Source organism: Panthera uncia, assembly GCF_023721935.1.
Source record: "Panthera uncia isolate 11264 chromosome B2 unlocalized genomic scaffold, Puncia_PCG_1.0 HiC_scaffold_24, whole genome shotgun sequence".
NCBI lineage: Eukaryota > Metazoa > Chordata > Mammalia > Carnivora > Felidae > Panthera > Panthera uncia.
Genome location: NW_026057580.1, coordinates 115941461 through 115964780, shown reverse-complemented (window position 1 = coordinate 115964780; position 23320 = coordinate 115941461). Strand labels below are relative to the sequence as shown.

General features: G+C 43.1%; 1 protein-coding gene and 1 non-coding gene across 9 annotated transcripts in view; both read left to right on the top strand.

The window, feature by feature from the left end:
* PDE10A (phosphodiesterase 10A) overlaps positions 1 to 23320 on the top strand; it is a 595277-nt gene that overhangs the window by 508243 nt on the left and 63714 nt on the right. For 6 of the 8 annotated variants that reach the window (XM_049654571.1, XM_049654575.1, XM_049654574.1 and 3 more), the window contains 7 exons: positions 3675 to 3815; positions 6675 to 6830; positions 8379 to 8429; positions 9460 to 9518; positions 11569 to 11620; positions 19238 to 19380; positions 21853 to 21945. In XM_049654571.1, coding sequence (XP_049510528.1) covers positions 3675 to 3815; positions 6675 to 6830; positions 8379 to 8429; positions 9460 to 9518; positions 11569 to 11620; positions 19238 to 19380; positions 21853 to 21945 — 695 coding nt within the window. Of the gene's footprint in view, positions 1 to 3674; positions 3816 to 6674; positions 6831 to 8378; positions 8430 to 9459; positions 9519 to 11568; positions 11625 to 19237; positions 19381 to 21852; positions 21946 to 23320 lie in introns of all 8 variants that reach the window. The other 2 variants (XM_049654573.1, XM_049654578.1) reach the window with 2 other exon arrangements.
* Positions 21347 to 21419, top strand: TRNAK-CUU (transfer RNA lysine (anticodon CUU)). The gene has a single exon. It is a non-coding gene; the product is annotated as a tRNA-Lys (tRNA).

The window sequence follows — 23320 nt, the reverse complement described above, 5'->3', positions numbered from 1 at the left end:
GACGTCAGTGATTTTCCCATTTCACCAAAAAATCAGTTTTTTTTTTATTAAATCGTGATAGTCTTTTCTAGTGTTCATTTTCCATCAAATTGATTTCTCCAAATTTGCTTTTTTTTTTTTTTAATAATTTGAATGCTTCCTTACTGCTTCACTGAGCCAGTCTACTGCTCATGACAACTGTTACCAATCTTAGCGGCTTTAAATTACCTCATCTTAGAAATAAGCAGTATTTGTCAAGTTGCATGCTCTGACTGCAGTTGATTTCTTCTCTGGAAAGAGTAGAGGTGGTTCTGGTTTGAAACTTTGGAATTTTTCCTTGTTTTTAGTTGTTTTTATCTCTAGCCTCTAAAATATGTTTGTGCTGATCAAAGCTTTCGTAGATTTATACAGTGTTAGAGAAGGAATTAATTTTAGAGACTCAGTTCAACATTGGGTTTTATAGATAAATTATGTATTATAAGTACATGCGTAAGTAGTCTTAATACATTCTAAAATATTGCATAGTGATGTTTGATAGAAGTTTCCTTTCGCCCTCTTATAAAAATAATATAATATTTTTTAATCTTAATCATATGAACATCCCAGTCAAACCCATATGCCAAAGATCATAATGATTTTTTTAAATAAAGTTACTATTTCCTTTGTAAGTTTCCCTAGAACTTACACTCATTATTGGTTAATGCATTAATGCAGCCCCCGTTACCAATGAAAAATGCAAAGTCTATCTTATAAAATAAACTGAATGCTTTGAAACATTCAGAACCAAAGCAAGACTTGCCTTGTCAGATCACAAAATGTGCTACAAACTTGTCGTAATTAAAACAGTATGGTAGACCGATCAGTCTACTGGCACAGAGTTGAGAATTCAGAAACAGACCCAAGTATTTGGTGGAGGTGTTAGTTTAACCACTGGGGAGTAACTATTCAGTACACAGCTGTCCGTTTGCTTATTTCTGTAGGGTAAATAAAGGTAGGTTTCATAGATCTTCCCCATCCCTTGAATACCTGTAAAATTCAGCCTCTAATTCAGAGGTTTGTTACTGACTTTTTCTGTTTGTGATAATAGCTGCCAATCAGTCCGTACAACTGCGAAGGTCATAAAGAACCCATTACTGAACACATAATTCAAGCCAGTGACTGATCTTCAATCAGAAGTGGATGTTATGAAGGGAACTTTTGCACAGGAAATTGTATGGAGTAAAACACAGAAACAAAAAAAGAACAGGAAAGCCCCTAATGCACAGGGGAGAAAGTGAAACCACGTCAGAAACTGGTGTCAGTCCCAGGCTGGTCCTCATTCTCCCTTCCTGCTGGAGCCCTTGGCCTTCATCTGACAACTTATTCAATACTTGTTAGCACTTGTCCTCAGCTCCCATTTGGAAACATTTCTATCCTGTAAATATGAACAAAAATCAGAAGGTAATTGGTAAAACAAGGATAAAGTTTCCACAGTAAAGAGCTACTTAATTTTTTGGTAATCATTTATTGTTGACAGGTTTTTCAGATTCAATCAAGTAATTGAAAGATTTCCAAACCTTTTATTGTCAGGAAGCCCAATACATAGACTAGCTTTCCAGACAACCTTGGTACGGTGTTTGCTTATCTGTTGCTTGTGCCCCATATATGAACTCTGTAGAGGCAGTGAACGTTTTATGATATTAAATACATGATCTCCTAGTAATATAGGGACGTATAAGCTATTCTTTCATGATTGACTTTTGAAGGTTAATTATAACTTAAGATATTATTAAATCTAGCCGTGAAGGGCATATATCACAAAGCCATCCAAAAACCATGTCTGTTGTAGATCTTCAAACACAAACAAAGCCAAAGACTATTTAAAAAAAAAAAAAAAAAAAAGCCCAAGCCACTGCTGTGAGCCTGCCCCAGAGTTTACCTTCTGTCACGGTCATGGCCATGGGAAGTCCTGTAGGAGCTCTGCAAGCCCTCACTTCAATTCAAGTTCATTTCCTGCCTTCTGTCTTTGGTAAAGAAAGAGAACGTTTCTCAGCAGCTTTCTTAGGATTAACTTTCTCATAGTTTGAGAAAATCGTCATTAACTCTGATTTTTCTTCCAGCTAGATACAGCATATCCTCTACACCTTTTTCTTGCAATTATCCCATCTTCCCATTCTTGAATACTTTTTCTACTCTTCTTTCAATCTTAAGAGAGGGTGGCACGCTGGCTTGTCATGTGGCGATGGTAAGAAATCAGATTACATCATCTATGCCATGTGCATATTGGTGGGTAATAGAATTATAGTAACTTTAAAAATAGCGACACTGAAGTCTAACCTCTAAAAATAAGGTGAAGTTGTCATTTACCATCTTATGTGTAGTTAAATCTTAAAAATCTTTTAAAAGTGCATAACTTGTAATAAGCGTTTTAAACTTAATCCCTTAATAAGAATCATTTTAAAAATATTTTTCACAGGCATTGTACTTAATAGCAAATACTACTTAGGCACAGTCCAAACTGATAGAGCTATAGGCGTGAATAAAAATATTTTGAACTTCGCCTCTAATCTGTAAGTAATGACTTATTTCAAGCAGCTGGGGTGCACCTGTGCTTTGCTTTCCTTTCCTCCTCCCTACTCCTGGCTGATTGAAGGAGCTCGAGTTTATAGGGTTTACTCTCCTGTGATTATAAGTTAAGATTTTATGGGAAGAAAGTATTCTCTGACATTACAAAGCCTTGAAGACCACTGATCTAATACGTGTATACTTAGATCCAATTCGATGTCTTTACCGAGAATTTGCTTAGTAAGTATTAATAGGAACATGGATAGCTTAAGAGGATTGTCTAATCTTACTGCTTCACAGGTCTTCAGGCTTTAACTTACAGCAGTCCAGTCTAAGATAAAAGTAAAGTGCTGGGAGAATTTACTGAACCTTAATACTTTTCAAATTGAGTAGATAATCGTAATATAGTGATGTCAAAATACTGCCCCCAATCTCTAGGGGATTTGTTTTGGTTAGCAATTCTTAGTAGAAATTTATTCAAAGTACTGGATTTAGTAAAAATAACTGATCATATTAAAAAAAAAAAACATTTATTTTAAGATACCTTCAGGACTTTACCTTCCCACCTGGTCATTTGAAAGAGAAAGATGCACCCAGATTTGTCCATAATTTTTTGCACAGAGGAGAGCAAAATGTTTATCGAGAGTATTTTGAATCTGTCATTTTATAGTCAGGCCAGTTTAAAGAATGGAGTGATTGAGTCATAAAAAAAAAGAGGAAGAAACAATGTTCTGAACAACTTGACTTGTAGTCACTGATCCTGTCTCCAGATCTGTGTGCCAGCCTCTGGGGCAGGTTGGACCCGATGTTCTCTGTTTCTCGTTTGGCAATATCTGGACCCCAAGGACCACTTACTTTGTATTTTATTACTTTCCATATATCGAGATAAGAGGCCATTTTGCGAGGTTTGCTGTGCCTGGACATTGATTTTAGTCTTACATCAATCAAGCCTGTGTTTTGTGTCCCATTGGGAATACCGGAGAGAATTTCACCTCACACACCCCACTTTGATCATTGCAAGGCATCTTCCTCGTTTTCGTTGGCTCAAAGATGCCTCATGAGTGATAAGTAATACCTAGGAGTCTGTCTGTTAGTGCAGAAGTACAGGGAGGTCTGTAAAATCCGTAAGACGTGTTCTTTCCTTCTTCTAGAGTCTGTGTGTGTTCACCCCCCCCGGAATCAAAGAAGGGAAACCCCGGCTCATCCCTGCCGGGCCCATCGCCCAGGGCACCACCATCTCTGCCTACGTGGCCAAATCCAGAAAAACGTTGCTCGTGGAAGACATCCTTGGGGTAAATGGCTTTTTGCTTTTTGTGACATTCGTAACCTGAAATATTTATTTCATGCAGGTGGCATATCATTTTGCTGTTACGATTCAAGCCGTTTTATAAACGCATTAGAGCAAGATACAGATCAATAAATGAATTTGTTTGTAAATGAACTTTTGTCCTCAGAAAATCCTATCTTACGATACCCACCGAGGGCTACTTTTAGCTCTTATTTCAGTCCATACCAGTACATTTGAACATAAATTGTAGGTTTATATTCATGTAAACTAAATGATTGCTATGGGGGTTTTGTTTTGTTTTGTTTGTTTTTTGGTTATTTATTTATTTTGAGAGAGAGAGAGCACGAGCAAGGAAGGGTCAGAGAGAGGGAGGGAGAGAATCCCGAGGAGGCTCCCTGCTGTCAGTGCAGAGCATGACCCGGGGCTCCATCCCGTGCACCGTGGGATCGTGACCTGAGCCATCGTCTCACTGACCGAGCCCCCCAGGCGCCCCTGGATGATTACTGTTTTGAGTTTCATGTCGTAGCAAGATGCACACGAATGAGTCAGCTGGTGCTGAGGGCTGTGCTGCCCGAGTATCAATGCTGTCACCCAACAGCCACTTGTCACTTCTCCTGAGCCCTGGATTGGGCCACCTTCAGCTGGGCTTGCTTGTGCATCTGACATCAACTGGCCGTCAACTGACGTCAACTGGCTGGCCTTAGATGGCCTCAGTTCTCTGTGTTTGTCACTCCCACACCTCCCCAGCTCCCCACCCCACCCCACCCCTAAGTAAGGCCAGCCTGGAATGTTCTCAACGATGGTGGCAAGGCTTCCAGAGAAGACTTGGAACATGCAAGTGAGTTTTCAAGCCTCTGCTGGTATCGCATTTCCCACCCTCGCGTTGGTTCAAGTGAGTCACGTAAGCAAACCCGGACTCAATACTGGAGGGTACTGACGAAGGACACGGACGTAGGGAGCGTGACGAAACGGAGCCCTTAGTGCAGTCTCCCACGCGATAGGTGAGCCTCGTGATGAAGAGTCACTCCCTGAGTTTAGGCTGAAATGGACAGGTAGGCAAACAGGTGTAAGGAAATTGCTCTGGAAAGTGCTAACTTAGAGTCGAGAGACCTGGGTTTTAATTGCGGTTTTGCCTCCAGTTATCTGTATAGATGCGGATGTAGATGATGAAGGTCACTGAAAGACTAGATCTAGTTGTAGGCTAATCACGTGACGAGATAGAAATGCAAACTACTACAATGGCGGTCATATTACAACATATGGATACGCCAAATCAGCATGTTTGCACCGTAAACTCACACGATGTCCCATCTCAAATACACTGCAGTTTTGGAAAGTGTTAAGATACCATATAGGTTGTCCCTTGAACATGCCCTGGTGTATATTCAAGCTTTCAAAAGACCTATAAATCAGCAATACTGATCTGTGCTGTTGATTTATGAAAAGCTTCCTACAGAACAGCAGAAATTCAATAAGGAGAATTAGTGTTTGGGGATTAATTCATTTGATTTCCCTGTATTCCTTTGAGTGATTTGTTAAGCCAGAAAGTTATTAAAGTCAAAGGACCAATTTCATTCTTTATAAGTAATTGATAATTATTAGATGATTTGAATACTTAATATTCAATCAGAAAGATCATCGTTAACGTACACTTTGACGTTATTTGCGGTTCACTTGGTTAAGCATCCGACTTCTGCTCGGCTCATAATCTCACAGTTTGTGAGTTTGAGCCCCGCGTCAGGCTCTTGTGCTGACAGCTCAGAGTCTGGAGCCTGCTTCCAACCTTGTGTCTCCCTCTCTCTGCCCCTCTCCTGCTCTCTGTCTCTCTCTCAAAAATAAATAAAACATTAAAAACTTTTTGAAAAACCCACACACTTTGACATTATTCTAACCTGAAAAAAAGAAGAGAAACAATAAAGTTTCCTTCTTGTGGTATTTACATGTGGAGTCATTTTCACTCGTGACATTATACCGGTAAAGGCCCCGGAAAAGTTACGGAACATAGACGGTGACGGATAAATACGTGTTAGCCAGCATAATTCCTTTTCTTATGGCATGAAATTAATATATATTCATTAATTAAGTAAATTCTACTCCACAGGGATAAAGAAACATTAAAGCAGTATCTGTGCATAGGTGCCAGGTTACTAAAGATAAACTTTTTTTCCCCAAATTATTATTTAAATTCTAGTTAGCTAACATATAGTATAGTAATTGGTTTCAGAAGTAGACTTCATTGATTTCATCACTCACATATGACACCCCGTGCTCATCTCAACAAGTGTCCTTAATGCCCCTCACCCTTCTAGCCCATCCCCCACCCACCGCCCTCCAACAACCCTCAGTCTGTTCTCTGTATTTAAAAATGTCTTAAATCCAGTCCCTGTCTCTTTTTTCCCCCATTCCCATGTATTCACCTGTTCTGTTTCTTAAATTCCGCATATGAGTGAAATTGTATGGTATTTGTCTCTGAGGCATTTCGCGTAGCATAATACACCCTGGTTCCATCCACGTCGTTGCAAATGGCACGATTTCATTCTCTTTGGTGGTTGAGTAGTATTCCCTTGTATTCATGCACCACGTCTTCTTGATCCGTTTGTTAGTCGATGAACATTTGGGCTCTTTCCGTAGTTTGGCTGTTGTCGATAGTGCTGCCGTAAACATCGGGCTGCATGTGCCCCCTAAGATAAGCGTTTTCTCAAATACAGTTTATAGTGTCCATTGTCATTTGGTTTTCCTTTTAAAGAGACTAGCTGTGTTTTATTCCAAGTATTAGGCGATTTCTGACAAATAAGAATCATAATGTGACAATTCCATCTTTTACCGAAACTGAATTTGTATCTTTTCTCCCTTTATTTTTCAGGATGAACGATTTCCAAGAGGTACTGGCCTGGAGTCTGGGACTCGTATACAGTCTGTTCTTTGTTTACCAATTGTCACTGCAATCGGTGATTTGATTGGCATCCTTGAGCTGTATCGGCACTGGGGCAAAGAAGCCTTCTGTATGAGTCATCAGGAGGTGAGGCTAGCCCACTGAGGCTACTCATTAATATTGTTCAGTTAATAGATGAGTGAATAGCGCAAACCACACGTTGCTTAACAACGTTTTGATGGTTTTTAAAAGCTTTTTCTTTTGTACTTATTTAGAGGGAAAACTGATTCAATTAGACGTATAGTAATCTAGGGGCGCCTGGGTGGCTCAGTCGGCTAAGTGTCCAGCTTCAGCTCAGGTCACGATCTCGTCGTTCGTGAGCTCGAGCCCCGCCTTTGGGCTCTGTGCTGACAGCTCAGAGCCTGCTTGGGATCCTCTGTCCCCCTCTCTCTCTGCCCCCCCCCCAGTCAAGGTCATATGCATGGGCAGTTTCTCTTTCTCAAAAATAATACCTACGCGTTCATAAAAAAAGAAATCCAGTAATTTATTTTAGTAGGAATCCATTCTAACAAGACAAATTGAAGTATGCCGTATTATGAACTAAATAAAGTAGCAGGGTGACTTTGTAGAATTTTCACTTTCTGGTTGTCTTTATGAAGTTTTCTTAAAAACGACCTCTCCCTAGAGCGTATCCTGAGTAAAGGCTCCAGCACCAAATACATTTGGGAACCAGTGGGCTCCGTGAAGTATTCCTGGGATCAGAATTGGCTCATTGACCCTAAAATCAGTTACTGCCGGGATGTGTGTGTCACTCCCAGGGTGCATATGCGCCCTCAGGGGCCTTGTCCACTTAGCGGGATGACCCCCACCTCCCGCTCCCCCCTCCCCCAGCCACACTGGACCCTCGAGCAAGGCTGACCCGCTCCGGCTCAGAGCCCGCGCACGTGCTGTCCCTCGGCCTGGGCTCTGCGTGTCCTCCTTGTCCCGACCCAGCCGCCTCCCTCAGGAGTTGTCCCCACGTGCTGCCCTCTCGCGGAGGAGGCCTTCCCTGAGCACTGCATGTGGGCTCGGGCGGCTCCCCCAGCATTTCCTCTCCCTCTGGTGCCTCCTCTTCTCTCTGGCCCCTTGTCAGCAGCTGGCGCGCCGTGCGCCTCACTGGCTCTCCTCCTCGTCTTTCTCTCTCCCACGGTCCGCCGTGAGCTGTTGCGGTGTCGCTGCTGGTGGCCGGGTCCCCGGCATCTAGAGGAGTGCCCGGTACCTACTAGGCACCCAGCAAATGTTGGGGAAGCGAACGAACAATAAAAGAAGCGGCAGGGCCAGGAATTTGAGAACTTGTCAGCAGGAGGTTGCAAATACTTCATCGTTTTATGCTGGTCACCGAGGCCATTTTAATAGTGTTTTTGTTCAACTGGGAAGTAATCATTTTCTGCGAAAATCGTCGGAGGCTAGCGCTCTCAGGCCTTTGTCTTGCTTTTTTATCCCAAGTTAAGAGGCTCGAGAGAGCGTTAGGCTCCATTATAAAGGAGCAGGAAATACGAAAGAGAAACCTTCTACATATTCGATGCTCTGCGTTTGGCAAAATATTCAGATACTCAGTGGGCTCAGGAAATGACTCATACGCGGTTATGCTGGAGGCGCTGTGTTGGGGTCTCTGCATGTGACTAATCAAAACGTGTGTCATCCCTTTCTTTGTAGGTCGCGACAGCAAATCTTGCCTGGGCTTCAGTAGCCATCCATCAGGTGCAGGTGTGTCCCGGGGGTGTTTTCCCGGGGGCTCCGGTGCCCCACTGGGGGGTGGGGTGGGGCTTACTAAGTGACCCTAGTGTGTCATTTTTGGATATTAGGTGTTTTGTTATTTCTCAACTGTTGTGTCTACTCACTTATATTTACTTACTCCCTGCCTTTAACATCTTGCAATTACTGCCGTGTATTTATGTATAACTATAAATCGTTTGTACAGTAAATGGTGTGGGCTCTGTCACAGTATTTGCTTTCCACTGACGGCCTCCTGCTGGCAGTAACATTGATATTATCATGAGTCCCATTTCCTAAATTAAGGCATCCTCTGAACTAAATGGTATATGGAAACTTTGATGTCCAATTTCAGATACTGGCTTCTCTTGAAAATACGCTCTAATTGGAAAGACCACAGACTTTATTGAGTCTCTCAGTAACTCAACCTCAGAATTCGGGGACACAGCAGCGAAACAATTCCCCCCTTGTACCTTCCACCTCTCTTTGTTGTGGAAAAATCTGTTGCAGCAAACTCAGATTGTGGGATAGGAGGAGAAAAAGCACACAGTTACAGAGTGATAGCGTGGGGAGCAAGGACCTCTCGGGCCTGACCGTCTCGCGTAAAGTGGGATGCGTGCCCACGTGTCAGTCGTGTAAAGTGGGAAGTAGTTTTAAAGAGCAACCGTGGAGGTTGATCGCCTGGGTCTGAATGCTGGCCCCGTCCCTCAGTGACTCTGGAGCGGGAGCGTGGTTCTGCACGACTTCTTGCTTCGATGAGGAAAGCAAATCCCCAGTCCATGGTGTTCTGTGCTGATTGAGATAATAAAGCGCGTAAAACAGAGCTTAGCACACGTAAGCCTTCCATAGATACTTGGGATTGAAGTATCTCAAGTCTCAACTTGCCATTGATAGTATTACCATGTTATAAAAAGTGATCGCGTCACACCTTTCAAAATACAGTGAGGGAAAATAGTATCCTGGAATTGTTCCTTTTCGTAAGGGGAACTCTCTTACAATTAATAGTCATCATTCTCTTTGGCAGGTGTGCAGAGGCCTTGCCAAGCAGACCGAATTGAATGACTTCCTCCTTGACGTATCCAAGTAAGTGTTGGTTTCTAGGGGTGACGTAGTTCTTCCGGATCAGGGGTTTACCCTCAGTGCAGGCTCCGACGGCAATAGGTACTGTGTATTCTGCAGTCAGTAGTCTGGTAAGAAAGGTTCCCGTCCCGGACCGTGAAGTTACGTTCGCACCCGTGGTCACTTTACAAGTGAAGGATTGCAGACGTATATGCGATAATACTTATTTGCAGTTTGGTGCATATCTTCTAATTAGACTCACTAGCGCATGTTAAAGGTACTAAGTATTTCTGTTTTTGGAGGAGAAAGCCGAGAGCAGTAGAAGAGGAAATGTTCTAGTTTATTATTTTCCAAAAACCCTCTCTGGCATTTTCTGAAAATGTCAGTAAATTAAACCAGATGAGCAATATCTTTTTTAAGTTTATTTATTTGTTTTGAGAGAGAAAGTGAGCAGGGAGGGGCAGAGAAAGAGAGAGAAGGAGAGACAGAGAATCCCAAGCAGGCTCCACGCTGTCAGCACAGAGCCAGCGTGGGGGTGGAACTCACGAACCATGAGATCACGACCTGAGCCGAAACCGAGAGTCGGACGCTTCGCCGACTGAGCCACCCAGGCGCCCCCGTATCGGCAATATTACTATTATTTTAATTTTCCCATGTATGGGAGTTCCAATACCACTTCAGAGAAAATGTTCCATTTCCCTGAAGTTTTCCCTGGAAAAGCTTCCTTGGGCGGGGGCGGAAGCAGGTAGAGACGTTCACCGCAACGTCGGTTCATATCGGTTCCCCTGCTCCCAGCGGGGTTGTCTGTAGATCTGAGCCATCTACTGAATGGCCGAAATCTGAAATAATGGCCCAGGAGGTGGTCACTTCAGGGCCACGTCCTCTGGCAAGTTAACGGAGGAATAACGTACCTGCTGTTCCACGGCCACCGGCAGCGGCCGGGACCGCGTTCTCCCTCACGGGCCACTTTGGTGGCACTTAATACCTTCGTCGTCAAGGACTGTTGGGACCCCAGCACTCATTAGTCTGAAGGTGCTGCTTTGTGTTACATGCTGTTTTGAAATACGCAATTAGAGAAGCATGGGGATGAGGGTGCTTTCCTTTGATCGCCAGGCCCCTGTGTCCCCGAGACAGAACCAAACAGTACTTCTGGGACACATGACTTGGCCACCCAAGCGCACAGGAAGGGAAGCCACTCACCTTCCTTTGCTAGTGGAATTGAACACCTTGCAAGGCTTCCACAGCCCGATTCGATCCCTGTAAATCTCTTCCCTCGGGGAAACCCACTGGACCTTCCCCCCTTGCTTGTGGTACATTACATTACCAGCGTCTCAGTGGCTCCAAGCTGGGTAATTTGTCTTTTAAGCGAAAGGCATTGTTTATCACTATTCAGTTATCTTAATTCTGAGTCCCTTGCTAAGTTCCCAGGAACCAGTAGATCCTATGTTAAAATATCCCCTAGAATACATGCCTACTCATTCCTCGTTTATCAGGTTGACATTTCAATGTAGCTGCCACGTATCTCCTAAGTATTTACCTGCTGTTTGTAGTAATGAACACAAGTTACTCGTGTAAAATGATCAGGTCGTCATTATTTCTTGTATTCTGACATTTCTTCTCAAATGAGTTACATGGCTTTCTCGGTACAGTGCAACTGTGTTTTAACTTTCCAGGTTTTCAGTGCTAATTTACATTTTAACTGTATTAATGAGATTAAGCAAATTTGAACATTTTTATTTCAGATCAAAGTTATTCATGAAAATATTAAAAATGGTGGGCAATTTTATCCCTTCATAGTTTTACTTAAATGCTACAAACTTGCTCTCAAAATAGGTACTTACCAATAAAATACTCTCCAAAATTAGATACTCCATACCAAAGTTACTGATAAGGTTTCATTTATCTCTAAAGTAACTTGTTATTGGTTGTTTCCACAAAAGGACAAAAATCAAACAACATGTCTATTTACGTTTTTTACTTAAATGTAGACAAAACTGGGAAATGTATGCAAAGTTTAAGATGTTCTGTGTTCCTATTTAGAGTAATTACCAGTTTTCTGTTCCTTTTTTTTCAGGACATATTTTGATAACATAGTCGCAATAGACTCTCTACTTGAACACATAATGGTAGGTTGGTTTTTGTTCGAAAATGATTCATGTCCTAATATATGGGGGAACGTTTTAATGCATTATTTAGAGGCATAAGCTGTCTTATTAAAGTCATGATGGAAGGACGGCACTTAGTGATCTCCAGGTGTTGCTTTGATTTCTTTGTGACTTTTGTTCATTGTGAGGGGGTTTCAATAACTTTTGGGAAAATGTCTGAGCTTTTCATTATTTAGTGGCGAGCTAAACTTTGAAAAACATTCGGTGCCTTCCTATATTCTCCAAAAGACCTTGTGCATGTCGACCGTAGTGGGGATTCCCAACCACTTGAGGTTCGTTCTGTTTAGTTTTAGTCTTACGTGTTCCTCTCTTCTGGAAGACTAGTGGGCACTTGGAGCTGAAAGCCACAGGAAGTAGACTTCTATGGAGTGAAAAATATTAAGAATATAGAAATATAAATATATGGATTAACATAGCTTGACTAGGGAAGATACTTGTTGACTGGTTCTTGTAGTATTTATCTTTTTTAAGACCGTTTTTGTTGAGATATAATTCACATGCCACACTATTCATCCGTTTCGAGTGGTCAGTTCAGCGGTTTTTAGCATATTCAAAGATACGTGAAGCCATCACCAGTCCATTTAGAACATTTTCATTACTTAAAAAAGACACTCCGTGTCATGTTAGCCATCATCTATTGAGGCCCCCATTCTCCTTCCTGCCCACCCCCGCCCCCATCCTAAGCAACCACTAACCTAATTCTTTTTGTGTGGATTTACCTGTTCTAGACATCTCCCATAAAAGAGATCATGTAATATGTGGGTTTTGTGCCTGGCTTTTTTCCCTTAGCGTACCGTGTTCAAGTCCTCCCGTGCTGTAGCAAATATCAGCACTTCACTCATTTCTGTGGCTGAATAATACTCTGTTATGTGGATAGACGTGCACGTTCTTTGCCCATCGTCAGCTGATAAACGTTTGGATTGTTGCCACATTTTGGCTGATGGGAAAAGTACTGCTTTGAACGTCTGTATAGCTTTCTTCACTTGAATACGTGTTTTCAGTTGTCCGTACTTAGGGAGTGGCGCTGCCGGGTCGCGCGGGGGTTGTGTGTTTCACTTCCGGAGGAGCTGCTAGGCTGTTTTCCGTGCAGTTGCACCAGGTTCTGTTCCCGTCAGCAGTGCACCCGGGTTCCGGCTTCTCCACATTCTCACCGACACTGGCTGTTCCTTGACTTTTTGGCCTAACGCTCATATTCCCCAACGGTGGAAAAAAGGAAAGCCATTGAGCAGAATATAGACGCAAACATCCGAAATCAGTGATAAACCGCAAACCCAGGAGGAAAGGTGACATCAGCTAAGAAGCATTCACCCCAGGAACGCAAGAGCAGTTCGACGTTAAGTAATAAATTAACGGAGTTCCCGATTCTAATTGAGTAAAGGGAGAAAAATTACATTATTTTCAGAATGGATTACAAAAACTTTATAATACTCAACACCCAGTAGATGCAAACTCCTAGCAAATTAGGAATACGAGGAAAAGTCCTTACGTAGTTACGTAGTATCTGCTGGGGTCCTACAACCAACATACCTAACGATGAGATATGGGAGCTTACACCCCGAGGAAAATTTGTTACTCTCCCTGCTTCTGTCCAACAGTGTGCCTTGTTTTCACTGAATCTTAAATCCACTCTTGTTATCAAGAAGTTGCTTTCCACTTACGAGTAAAGCTGTGTGCGTGTGCGCGTGTGTGTGCACGCGCACACGCGCGGGCATGAGTGAGAGAGGCAGGTGGCTTTTAGAATGACCTTCAGATGTTTGGAGTTCATAAATGTTCCCCAAACAGGTCTAGGATTTCTGATTTCAGCACATAAGAGTACCAGTTCAAACTGAAAGCCTCTATTTGGGGAGAATGAAAACGTGAACGTTATGTTCAGAATCACTGATCTTAAAACAGAAGAAGCCTTTCTCACAACCTGTGATTGTTTTTCAGTTGATTTTCTTGGTTTTCCGACATATTCAATAGCACACTGAACAGTAAAATTTGCCTTATCAACTATATGCACTCTCTTCTTTCTATTACCTAATTGTGGGGTTTTTTTAATGTTTATATATTTTGAGAGACACCTGTGCACAAGTGAGGAAGGGGAGAGAGAGAAACCCAAGCAGACTCTGTGCTGTCAGCCTGGGGCTGTATCTCGTGAACCGTGTGATCGTGACCTGAAGTGAAATCAAGAGTTGGACGCTCAACCAAATGAATCACCCGCTACCGCAAATTGTATGTTTTTTTTAAATGAGGCATAATTCGGGCACCTGGGCGGCTCAGTCAGTTGAGCTTCTGACTCTTGATTTCAAGAGTGTTAGGTAATACGTCATAGAGGTTTTGGTTTGCATTTTCGTGACGATTCATGATGTTAATTAAGCATCTTTTTCACATACCTGTTGACCATCCGATGTCTTTTTTGGAAAAATATCTGTTCAAATCCTCTGTCCATTTATTAATTGGATTGTTGTGTTTTGCTGTTTAGTTGTATGCATTTTTTATATATTTTGGGTATTCGTCCCTTACTGGATATATGATTTGTAAATATTTTCTCCCATTCAATAGATTTCCTCTTCATTTTGTTGATGGTTTCCTTTGCTGTGCAAAAGATTTCTTGTTTGTGTGTTCCCACTTACTTTTCCTTTTGTTGCCGTTGCTTTTGGAATCAGATCCAAAAACAACAAAAGGAAACAAAAAACAAACCAGAAAAAAAAAAAACATTGCCAAGACCAGGGTCAAAGAACTTACTGCCTGTATTTTTGTTCTTGTAATTTTATGGTTTCAGGTCTCCCATTCAAGTCTCTAATCCATTGTGAGTCAGTTTTTTCATGTGTTACAAAATACGAGACCAGTTTCATTCCTTTGCATTCTGGCTGTCTAGTTTTCCTGACACCCTTTATTGAAGAGACGACCCTTTCCCCATTTACATTCTTGCCTTCTTTGTCACAAATTGACCATCTGTGTGGACTCTCTATTTTGTTTTTATGCCAGAACCATACTGTTTTGATTATTATAGCTTTGTAATATCGTTTGAAATCAGGGACCGTGATACTTCCAGATTGGTTCTTTCTCAAGATTGCTTTGGCTGTTTGAAGTATTGTGTGTGGAATTTTAGGATTCTTTGTTCTAGTTCTGTGAAAAATTCCATTGGGATTTTGATAGGGATTACATTGAATCTGTAGATGTTTTGGGTAATACAGTCATTTTAACAATATTAGTTCCTCCAATCCATGAGCATGGAGTATCTTTCCAATTATTTGTGTCTTCAACTTTTTCCATCAGCGTCTTACAATTTCCAGCATACAGGTCTCTCCTTTCCTTGATGAAATTTGTTCCTCGGTATTTTATTCTTTTGATGCGATTGTAAATGGGATTGTTTTCTTAATTTCTGTTTCTAATAGTTGGTTAGTATATAGAAATGCAGCAGATTTCTGTATGTTCATTTTATACCCTGCAATTTTACTGAAGTTGTTCATTAGTTCTAAAAGGTTTGTGTGTGTGTGTGTGTGTGTGTGTGCGCGCGCGCGCGCGCCTGCGGAGTCTTTAGGGTTTTCTCTCTATAAAATCACGTCAGTTTTACTTGTTTCTATCGAATGTGGATGGCTTTTCTTTCTCTTACATCACTATTTTGGCTAGAAGTGCTAATACTCTGTTGAACAAAAACGGTGAGAGTGGCATCCTTGTCTTATTCCTGATCTTAGAGGAAAAGCTCTCAGCTTTTCATCATTGAGTGTGTTGTCCGTTCTCACTGTGTTGGTCTCTTCCCCGTGTTGGGCGAGCATCTTTATGACCGTTCTTGAGTTCTATCTAAGTTACCGATCTCCATTTCATTAGTTTCTTTTTCTGATGTTTATCTTGTTCCTTTGTTTGGAACATATTCTCTATTTTCTTAATTTTGCTCAACTCTTTGTGTTTGTTTCCTTTTTTAAAAATGTTTATTTTTGAGAGAGAGAGAGACAGACAGAGCATGAGCGGGGGAGGGGCAGAGAGAGAGGGAGACACCGAATCCGAAGCAGGCTCCGGGCTCCGAGCCGTCAGCACAGAGCCCCATGCGGGGCTCAGACTCACAGACCGTGAGACCATGAGCTGAGCCGAAGTGGGACGCTCAACCCACAGAGCCCCCCACCCCAGGTGCCCGTCTCTGTGTTGTTTCTCTGTACGAGGTGAGACAGCTGTCTCCCCCTGGCATTGCAGGGGCACCTTGTGCAGGCCTCATCGTTCAGCTTCCCCTGGCGCCTGATGGTCTTTCACACCTTTGCGGTCATCTCAGCAGCCGGATGTATTCTTGTTAGGCCCCCTGGTGAAGGGTGTGCTAAGACCTAACAGTGCTACACGCGGAAGGATGTGTCAGCGCCTCGTTCCTGGCTGACGAGAAGGAGAATGTCAGGCAGCAGCTTTTAGAGGATGCAGATGTACGTACGACCGTACGTGGGCCTCGGCTGTGGAGCTGGCCTCCAGGGCGGCTGACCTGGGGGACATTTGTAAAACTTGGGGCTCCAGACGAGCGTACGAGCTCCTTTCTGAGAGGTACTGGCGAGCTGTGACAGGGCCGAGGAGAGCACGAAGATGGCGTCCTCGACCAACCGCCCCTGATGCTCCTCTGGGGTCTCCAGGTGGGCAAGCCCGCGACGGCTCCTCAGGTCGAAGCTCCGTGACAAGTCCACAGGCCTTTTTCACAGGAAGGAGGGGTGTGTTTCAGTCTGTTGTCGGCGTCGTGCCCTGGGGGGATGGGGCGAGGGGTAGCCTGGATTGTCGCAGTCCTGTAGGCCCCAGTGATGCGAGCCCCCCGCCCCCGCCCCGGCCACCAGAGCCAGGTGATCAAGGAGGACCCCCTGCGTGGACTGCATACCAGCGCTTTTGTGTGTCCCAGGGCTCCTGCCCATCTGGCAGGCACTTTAAAATTAGCAAACGAATCTCCTTCAGGTACATTCTAGGAGCTTCTCCAACTGGTGCTTGTGCGCTGGTCCCTGAGGCAAGTGAGTCTGTGTGTGAGCCCCTTAAGGCAAGCGTCCCAGGTTCCCATAGCGCTGTGGGTCCACCGGGTGTGGCCCCGTTGGTTGTCAAAGCCGGACATCGTAGGGGCTTAGGATATGGGGATAGACGTACACATACACCCACGTGCGTGTGGATCCAGTCTTCGGTTTCACTTGACGAAAGTTTTTATCGTGAAGGATGGCCGAAGGGCTTCACGTGCCTTTTTGGCGACATGAAGATAATTGCATCCTCTCTTCCTTTGTTTTATTGCTATTATGAAATATTAGAGTTTATGACACTGAACAGTTCTGAATAGTTTTTAAATATTATAATATGTTAATTCCTAAGTCTGATTTACTAAAACTTTTGTTTATGAGTTTTCTCTGGGTTCCAAGGTAAATTGGTCTGCGATCTGCTTTTTTATAGTATCTTTGTCAATTTTCAGTATCAGTGTCATAGCAGGGCTTCGAAAATAACCGAAAAACTTGCGTTCTTTCTGAACATAGGGTGGAAATTTATTTGTTGAAGATTCTTAAGTGATTCATGTTTGAAATCACTTGGGCCTGATGCCTTTTATGGGGATAATGCTTTGATAATTTTTCAATTGTCTGTATTATTCTGTTTCTTCTTTTTTTTAATGTTTGTTTATTTTGAGAGAAACAGGGAGAGTGACAGGGGCAGAGAGAGAGAGAGAGAGAATCCCAAGCAGGCTCCGCACTATCCACTCAGAGCCCGACACAGGCCTCAGTCTCACGAACTGTGAGATCATGACCTGAGCCGAAACCAAGAGTCAGATTCTTAACTGACTGAGCCACCCAGGAGCCCTATTATTCTGTTTCTGTTCAGATTTTTCAATTACTTGTCAACTCACTTTTCTAGAAAATTGGCCGTTCTGTTTAGATTTTTATAATTATTAACATAAGTACGTGCCAAAGTATTAAGCATTTAACATGACCTAGTCAGTAGGGATGCAAATTTTGCTTTTCATAATGTAATCACTAATAGTTCAGGACCATTATTATTATTTAAAAGTTCAAGATACCATGAGTTTGCAGAATAAGTGGGCGATTCTTCCGTTTGCCAAAACACAGTCCCATTACTGTCTCCCTAACTTGATGTCGTTCATCCCTCCTCCAATATTTATTGAGACTTCTTGGGTTACGGAAGGCTTATGTGTTTTAACCTAAGCGTTGGCAAACCTTTCTGGTAAAGTTTTACGTTCCGTGGGCCAAACACTACTGCAGACACTCAGCTCTGCTATTGTAGCAGCCTTAAACATTGCGTAAAGGAATGAACATAATCCTTTCCCAATAAAATTTTATTTATAAAAACAGGCAGTGGGCTGGCTTTGGCTGATGGACTTAGTTAGCTGACCTCTCCTCTAGGCCTTGTGCTGGGCATTTGCAATACTGTGGGAAAAAGAAGCAGCTTCTGCTGTCCCAGAACTCACAGGCTAATGGAAAGAGACAAACTGTCAAGTTCTCATAATCTTAATATGCAGTAAAATCAGTCCCTGGCACAGCCTGTACTCAGTGAATGAGTACAATCTATAAAGACAAGTATGTGATATGAGATGAACCAGTGTATCTAACCCATGCTGACTTCTTTTCATTAGACCAATAAAGTAGTTTCACATGAGATTATATATTTTCTGGTGGCCACAAGGTGGCCCATGTCCCTCTTGCACAGACTTTTGTGACGGCTGTTTTTCTCCAAGAATCAGCTCTTTCTCTCCGAGGAATAAATCTCATGTCTAAAATCTGGGGTCTGAGGTTGCTGGAATTCTCCAACCGTAATCCCGACCCGGCAGGGTCAGTGGGATATGTTAGCATTAAAGAAGTAACTGCGGAAAGAGGCTGATGAACGAGTGAATGACAAAGTGAACAGAGCGTTCCAGTTAGAAATGGAAAAGGGTGTTTTTATTACAAGAGCCAGGCCATGAAAATAGCTAGCATGAGTTCAAACACGCGGCCTGCCATTCACTAGCCATGGGATAGTGGATGAGGAGTTGCCTCCTGCCTCGGTTGTCCTCACACGTAAAGTGGAGATGAAAATGCTCCCTGACTTAATGTTATTACCGTGAGGATGAAGTGAATCAAGGCACCCGGAGTGTGTAAACGTGTGGGCACCCGGGAAACGCTTAGTAATAATTACACAGGATCGTTAGTGCAGCAAGCAGGAGCAACAAACGTGAATACGAACCTCACAAGAGATTACGTTTCGTATCTTGTTCACGACCGACGTGTCGCGAATACCAGCCCGGCAGAATGGCTCACCCGGGGGGGCACAAGGGTAAGCCCAGAGGTTCTGGAAGAGGGACCGGCGTGAGGGAAGGGCTCTGAGGGGGCGGGGCCGGCAACTGCGTTCCAGCCCCTTCGAGACCCGTGCGGTGTCGACAACAGCACGACGCGCACACCCCGCGGCTATTTGTTGGTCCATATCGGTGCCGGCCGGTGTCAGCACGTTAACAGAGTGTTTATATGCTCCTATTTGTTTAGTTACCGCACTCATTTGCTGCCCAGGTGGAGTATAGGTCAGCTGACATTGAGATTTGTGTCTGATAACGTTTGCCTTTAAACTCTGAATTTCTCGTCGGCTCACTCTCGCTTTATCGTTTGTCTTTAGATATATGCAAAAAATCTGGTGAATGCCGACCGTTGTGCACTTTTCCAGGTAGACCATAAGAACAAGGAGTTATATTCAGACCTTTTTGATATCGGAGAGGAAAAGGAAGGAAAACCTGTCTTCAAGAAGACCAAAGAAATCAGGTACAGCTAGAAGTAGAATGTCCCTATACTGCGAGTGCGGCTGTGCAGGTGTTCCGTTACCCACCTTTCTGTGCCTGTTCACAGGTATGCTGACAGTACTTGTCATACTGTGATATCATTCCCACCAGGACCCGCCTCCTGAAGGTAGTACTTCTGGGAATGACATTGCAGTGCCAGCGAAACCGCGCCTAGGAAGCTTTAGCGTCACTCCTGGAAATGCCGTCTTCCGGAGGCGGTCCTTTTGGAAATCATGGTGGAAAAACTTACTAGTGCTCCCAGGTAGGTAAAGGAACATCCCACCTGGAGTCTGCAGGTCCTCTGTGTAGGAGCGGCGGGGTATCGCCCCCGCCCCTTCCCAGCCAACGGCGGTCTCAGCGTCCAGACCGTAGCGGAAATGGACCTGATAGACTGAATGACTTAAGCACACGAGTCCGTAACCGAACAGCTGGTGTGGTCAGTCAGATAGCACACGCCCGCTGCATCTGGAAACTACAGCCTTCTTCGTTCCTTAAGTGGCAGCTGCCGTCGCTCAAATGGACGGAATGGGGTCTGACTGTAAGGCGTGCCTGCCACAGTCGGGTCGCACAGTCTGAACCGCTGCGGGGAGCACCGTCACTGACGCCCAGAGATCGTCCTTGCGTTCCTTTGCTTATACGTCTCGTGCAACTGTTTTTCCACGCAAGAGCGTAAGGCGCTCTGGTGGTTGCAAACGCCGTAGGAAAACACAATTCCTCACGGACTAAGTTCCGCTCTTCTTTGGTCTGTCGTGTAAGAGAGCGGATCAGGTGCCAGAAACGTGCGTGTGGCCCCGAGCCAGGCCTCGCCACTGCCCCTGCCCCTGAGCACTTCCCCTTCTGTGCCGGGCCCTGCATTCCACACTCACGGATTCGCAGTCCAAAGTCGTGGCACTGTTTAGATTTGTTATTTTTATTTTGTTTCTGGTGTATTTGCTTTTTAGCCCCTCAGTAAGTCAGTCTGCACGTAGTCATTCAGGTAAAGGGAGTTCTCTTGCCGAAGGCTCAGTGTCCCTTAACGGTGCTGGTATCGATCTCCTTTTGGAGACGGTCACTCGAAGTTTGCGTGGACGGGCCTGGGAGAGACAGCGAGGGGAATGTGCCGGCCGCGCTCGCTCCAGTGGCCAGCTGATGCCAGCCTTGTATGTGAGCGCCTGCCTTGCCAGGGCCTCCGCTGACAGAGGCAGCCAAGCAGGAAAATCAGGCATAAATCATGAAATGTTTCTAACACTCTTTTCCTACAGCCGTCTAATTTGTTCTGTTCATCTTGCTCGAAGCGCAAGAAAACCAGGACGAAACAAGCTTGCTTTCTATGCAATGTTGGGTTTCATTTTTAAGAAAGTTCATTCTCTTCTGTGTCGACTTTCCTTTTATTTTTTCCCCTAGGGAACAGCCTTAAAGTTGAGCTTTATTTCAGGAACAGTGATTTCCTATAATGTCGAAATGTAATATTACAAAACTTATTTTCCAGCTTTTGAAATCTGTAGATATCGTAGACTGTAGACATCTTTCTTAACTAACTTTGAAACGAGCGCATGAGTTATGATGATATCACAACGAGAAACCTATAAGATGAGAATATATTTGTAAGAGAAAATGCTGATATATCAAAACATAAGGGTAATCAAAGAAAGCGTGCATTTTGACTGTTTTTAAATTTGGCAAATTAGAGAACGAAAGATACTAGACATTGTAAGTTGTGTTATTTTTAGGCAGTGCTTGTGTTAGAAATGCCTTCAAGTCCTAGTCCTGCATAGTGTCTCAAGTCAGGTGTAAACTCTCGTGTAACCTATGAGTTTGGCTATATGTGTGGTGTGGTGGGAAGTGCACTGGTGTGGACCTCGTTTCTGTTGTGCCACCAGTATTTTAGGAGTACTGACAAATTACTGAACCTTATGGGCTTCCGTTCACACCACAGTGAGAATTCGTTAAGAAAATTTATGTTCAGGAGTGCCTGGCTGGCTCAGTTGGTAGAGCGTGAGGCTCTTGATCTCAGGGTCATGAGTTCAAGCCCCGTACTGGGCATAGAGCCTACTTAAACATGAACAAATAAATAAATAAATAAAAATAGGTATAAATAGTTAAAGAAAACTTACATTGCGTCTTGTAAATTACAAGGTGCTTTGCAACTATACAAGATTATTATTGGTCATGAGAGGAGACCGCTAGTTCATTGTTCAATTTCAACTTGTGACCCAGTGTAGTTTAACGTATTGTGGATTATATCCTACAACAAGCTCTCCCGTGATGACCGTGCAGTGGTTTTCTACTTTACCTTTCCGTATTACGTCCTAATAAGGTGATTTTGAATACGTAAACGTAAAATTGGTGCGAGTATTTAAAATGAAACAATGCTTTTTCGCTTACTCTTTAGTGGGTGGTGAAATGTTCCATGTTCCGAATTATTTGACATCATCTATATTTTAATTAGCATGTCCCTCTGGTTTTATATCTGCAGATTTTCAATTGAGAAAGGGATTGCTGGTCAGGTAGCAAGAACAGGGGAAGTCCTGAACATTCCAGATGCCTATGCAGACCCACGCTTCAACAGGTAAGAAATAGCTTACGGCCATCCTTCTCTCTGTCGCGTCCCACTTGGCTGGAGCCTCTGTAATGACGCGCCCCCAGTTCCCCACCTGCCATCGCCGTGAGGTCCTTCCTCCTGGGCGCTCTGTGACACTTTCTTTGAACCAACTCTCTTATCAGTCCTCAAGTGGTTTCAGATATTTATAAAATGATGGACTGCAAACCACTAATGCTGTCCAGCTACAGGAGATTAAGATGCGATAAACACATTTATACAGGAGCAGTTTAAACTTTTAAGGCTGCTTTCGTTTTTATTATTATTATTATTATTATTATTATCATTTTATTATTGTTATTATAGTATTCTCATTTTTTCCTGGGCATATTCTCCATCACACCATACCTTACAAGGCAGTAACCTCTCCTGATGAAATTTCCTACCTTGGAATCCCTGTCCCATCATTAATTAACTCTGGAGTGACCTGGAGTGAGTTACTTTATCTCTTGGAGTCTCAGTTTTTTCATCTTTAAAATGGTACAGTGATGCCTATTTTGTAGGGTGTGTGTGTGTGTGTGTGTGTGTGCGTGTGTGTGTGCGTGTGTCTAAAATTAGAGAAAATACTCATAAGAGATCGGGCAACTTTGCAACAGACAGAAAGCAGGGGCTCCATGGATTGCCGCTTTTATTGGATATTATTCAAGTTGGATATCAGATGGCTTATAAAGGTTTTTTATTTTGTTTTGAGTTTCTTTGGAGAATTAGAAACCAAATTATATAATCTGATTTTAACAGATCTTAAAAATTGAAAGTCTCAAGATTGATGCTGTGACTGGTAGGGAGTAATAGTTCAAATATTTTGGCGTTAGTGTTCTATTAATTCAAACATTTGGTTTACTTTAAGAGGCAGTTAAATAAACAGTAAGCATTTTTTTCAGAAACTTGATTAATGACGAACATGTGCAACTTGTATATAAACACAACTTTATCTTAGTAATGTTTTATCAATAAATTACGAGCATGTAGAAAATCTCAGGTTTTTTTCCAAAAAACCCCAAACTTATTATTTTAGTGCTTAAACATTGGAAATATTTATATATCCTTATTTATAAAACCGTTAGATAAAAATTTTATGGGTCAACGTTTAAGAACCATGAAAAGGCAAACAACAGACTGTGAGAAAATATTTGCAAAGCTTGAATCTGACAAAATACTGTCTCCAGAATATGTAAACAACTCTTCCATTGTAGTAGGATACCTCTACTGTAATGAATAGAACCCCACATTATAACAAACATTTCACAAAAGAAGATGCATGAATGGCCATTAGACACATGAAAAGATGCCTGATGTGAGGGAGATGTACTTTGACGATGAGATCTCGTTACACAGCAGTGGGAAC